Source organism: Pundamilia nyererei, unplaced genomic scaffold (genome assembly GCF_000239375.1).
Source record: "Pundamilia nyererei isolate P.nyererei 1_Seehausen unplaced genomic scaffold, PunNye1.0 scaffold00045, whole genome shotgun sequence".
Lineage (NCBI taxonomy): Eukaryota > Metazoa > Chordata > Actinopteri > Cichliformes > Cichlidae > Pundamilia > Pundamilia nyererei.
The window spans coordinates 3,619,284-3,622,718 of record NW_005187446.1 but is presented as its reverse complement, the minus strand read 5'-3'; the positions used below and the strand labels follow the sequence as shown (position 1 = coordinate 3,622,718).

The window sequence follows — 3,435 nt, the reverse complement described above, 5'->3', positions numbered from 1 at the left end:
CACACACACACACACACACACACACACACACACACACACTTGCAATAAATAAGACACATTATCTTGATACAGATTCATACATTATCTGAAAATAAACTCACTGACCATCATATTTTGTTCTATTTCCTCATAAGCTGCTGCCAGTCTATCCTCCCTGCAGTCTGTGGCCTTATCAGCAAAGCGGTGGCTCTCTGACCAGGCCTCCCATTCATCCTCTGACAGGTCCCTGTAGGCCAGAGCCAGGGTCCGCAACCCATCTGCTGCATACTCCTAGCACCAAAAATATACACATAAACATGTAGAAAAACAAAAATATACAGCAGGGACATTAAGAATCACATGACTAAGCATTAAGTAGTGTTGTTTGATGATTTTTAACTTATACTTAATCTAAGAAATGTGTCATGCCATGATGAGGTTGACTGTCTCATTAGGAGAAGGTAAATAAAAATGAAATGCTGTTAAAAGTTGTTTTAAAGTGTGGAGACTCTAGATGGCAGTGCAGCTCAAGCCATCCGTCCAAGAGCTGACTTACATTGAGGTGGTCTGAAGTAATACTCATCACTTCCTGGTTACAAGGGTGGAGTCTTTCCAACAGAACAGTGTCAGCTCCTTTACAGTAGAGACGAATCCTGCCCTCTGGGTTACGTACTGAAAATAAAAAAGAGAGAAATGAAGAAAAAAGAAATCTCAGCAATTCAGACAATTTTTCCATCACCTTTACAATAATGGAAGAATTCTTCAACAAAGGCCACCGGTAGTCTTTATAATTATGGGTGTATGTGTGTGTCCTCAGAGCCTGGCAGCAGAGGTAAAAGTAATTTATGACCAGAGGTCAAATTTACAGCATATTCATCCATCCATCCATTCATAGCATATTTCAGCTGTAATGGGTCTAGAGGTGAGATACACCCTACACAGGTCACCAGGTTATTGCAGGGCTGCCACAGAGAGAAGGACAATCATACACGTTCACGGGCAGTCCAGAATCACCAGTTAACCTAACATGCACGTCTTTGGACTGTGGGAGGAAGCCAGAGTAACCCACTTCACACAGAAAGACCAAAAAAAACCCCGAAAACAAAACCCAGAACTTTTATGCAACAATGTGGCAACAAAGATAAAGATTGCACCACAATGCCATCCTGTACAGCCATACCAGTTTCTGCTATGGCAAGCTGTTAAGTGATTGTCTTGTGACATTGCACAGATACACGTGGCCCTGAAAGGTCGAATGCACTGCAACTTACGAAAACACAAATAGAAAAATGCTGCAAAAGCACACAATGCACAATGAAAGTTAAAAAACCCAAATCTCACAAAACAAGACAATAATGTGACGTAAGTGACAGGAACCAAAATGTGTGGAGGATTGCACTGAGACACGCTTGAAAGAAGCCAATGATTTATAAGTGTTGTTTTTGCATATTTGTTTCCTTTTCCATTGTGTGCTTTTGTAGAATTTTTATATTTACTGGTGTTTTCTTATGTTGCTGTGCATTTGACCTCTCGGGGCCACCATACGCAGGTTTTTTGTAGTTAAATCAGAAGAAAAAGCACGGATTGCTGCATACCTATAACAGACATTCGCTTGCGTATGTTGTTGAAGTCCAGTATGGCGAGCAGCGAGTAGGTGACGGTGCGTCCCATTTCTGTGGTGGTTATCGTCCCAGGTGTTCGGGAGCGAAACACAAAGCCAAAGTTTCGAGCCGCCGTCACTAAAGCGCCCTCGTCTGGAGACTGAGCCTTATAAACCAGCTCTCCTGTGCAGGCAGGTAAAACAGTCGTTAAATATTATACGATAACGAATGAGCAAATGTTGAGTTTTGATGTCATTATTTGCTGTTTTGCAGCTTCTCTCTTTTTTTAAGCTCACCCTCACTTTTCTCCTCACTCATAACGGTGTGACAGAGGGAGAGCAAGCGGAAAAACTCATGAGTGCACGAGTCTCCCACTTTCACTGATTCCAGCAGCTTGTCATCATAGAAGCAGAAGTCTGGGTCCGCCAGCGGGTTGAAGGGACTGAAGTCCAGCCTCTGAAGACAAATGAGTGATAAATAAAATCACAGGTGATAACAGACATGCATGTGATCTATGATTGATCAAAAAATACTCATACACACCTTTGGCTGAGTTTCCAGTGGGTCTGTTAGATCACCTGACAAACACATCGGCACCACATGTATGAGCTCTGATATACACGTACATACGGTCTCTGCTACATGCACATGTATTGTGTGTGTGTGTGTCCTTACCGTAACTCTGTCCATTGATGGAGCACTTATTGAACGTCATGATGTTCTGAGTGAGCGTTCCAGTCTTGTCACTGAAGATGTATTCAACCTAGGATCATTTTAGGAGTATATAACTACTTAAAGCAAAGCACGATGGATGGATTTGCAGAGTACAGAGTGAGTCTGGACACTTACTTGTCCCAGTTCCTCGTTCAGAGTGGTGGTCCTGGCCTCAGCTGCTGTGTTACATTGTGAGCAGAACATCTGTTGGTCCCAGTTAATGAAGTAGCTGTGACCGAGCCTGATCACCTCCACACTGAAGCAGGCGAGGAAGGGGAGAGGTTACAAACTCCGAGCCATTCACAGTTTAAAATAAATGTAACTAAGTAAGTAACAGAACAAAGTAAGCACAGAACAATACAAAGATTTTCTGGCCAAATACATTTGGCATGCAGTCAGTGCAGTTCACTGACTTACTGATTACCAAGGACCAGATCTCTTTGCATACACAGTAAGATTGTGTGCATGTAAAGACAGAAAAGCATGTAGCGATTTTTTAAAATCACGTTTATACAGGTGTGTGCATGTTCCTCTTTTCTAAATCTCAGTCATTATGAAATTTAAGCATGTGCACAACTCTCATTTCCACTTCTCTGACTGGATATAGACACCAATACTTTCAATACTTGCACTCCTATTTGCACCTGAAGCTGTCTGGAAAACAAAAGACCACAACTGGCTTGACCAGAGGAATGAAGAGAACAAGAAAAAAGAAATGTGGGTTTTGTTTGCCTCACTTCTGGAGACACAAACAGAAGAAAAACTCTTGTAAATGAAAAATAATTGGGGCCATTGTACCACTAGGCACCAGCTTTTTACAGCACTAATATTACCAATGAATGACTGTGATAAGAGGACTGATAAAACCAAGTACACGATAAATTTTCAATGATGTTTGCAAATGGCAAACACTATCTCCAACTGCCGCTTTATATTAATCGCTGTCTAACTAATCTTTATCTCTACTTCCGAGTATTGTGGTTGACTTTCTATGTAAAGTTGGGAACACGCATGGTCACAAGTCCAGTATTATGCAAATTGTTGTGCAACCCATCATTTCTTGATATTTTGAAGTACAGCAATCTATTGACACACAGATTGCAAGATATAAGGAAGAAGTAAAGCTTATAAATGTTTATAT

At 41.3% G+C, this 3,435-nt stretch overlaps 1 protein-coding gene across 2 annotated transcripts in view; it reads right to left on the bottom strand.

Annotated features, from left to right (window-relative positions):
• Nucleotides 1–3,435, bottom strand: part of atp8b2 (ATPase phospholipid transporting 8B2) — a 28,313-nt gene that overhangs the window by 10,249 nt on the left and 14,629 nt on the right. For both annotated transcript variants that reach the window (XM_005732123.1, XM_005732122.1), the window contains 7 exons: nt 2,430–2,550; nt 2,256–2,343; nt 2,124–2,158; nt 1,877–2,036; nt 1,575–1,763; nt 536–651; nt 106–270 (listed from right to left, as the gene is read on the bottom strand). In XM_005732123.1, coding sequence (XP_005732180.1) covers nt 106–270; nt 536–651; nt 1,575–1,763; nt 1,877–2,036; nt 2,124–2,158; nt 2,256–2,343; nt 2,430–2,550 — 874 coding nt within the window. The remainder of the gene's footprint in view (nt 1–105; nt 271–535; nt 652–1,574; nt 1,764–1,876; nt 2,037–2,123; nt 2,159–2,255; nt 2,344–2,429; nt 2,551–3,435) is intronic.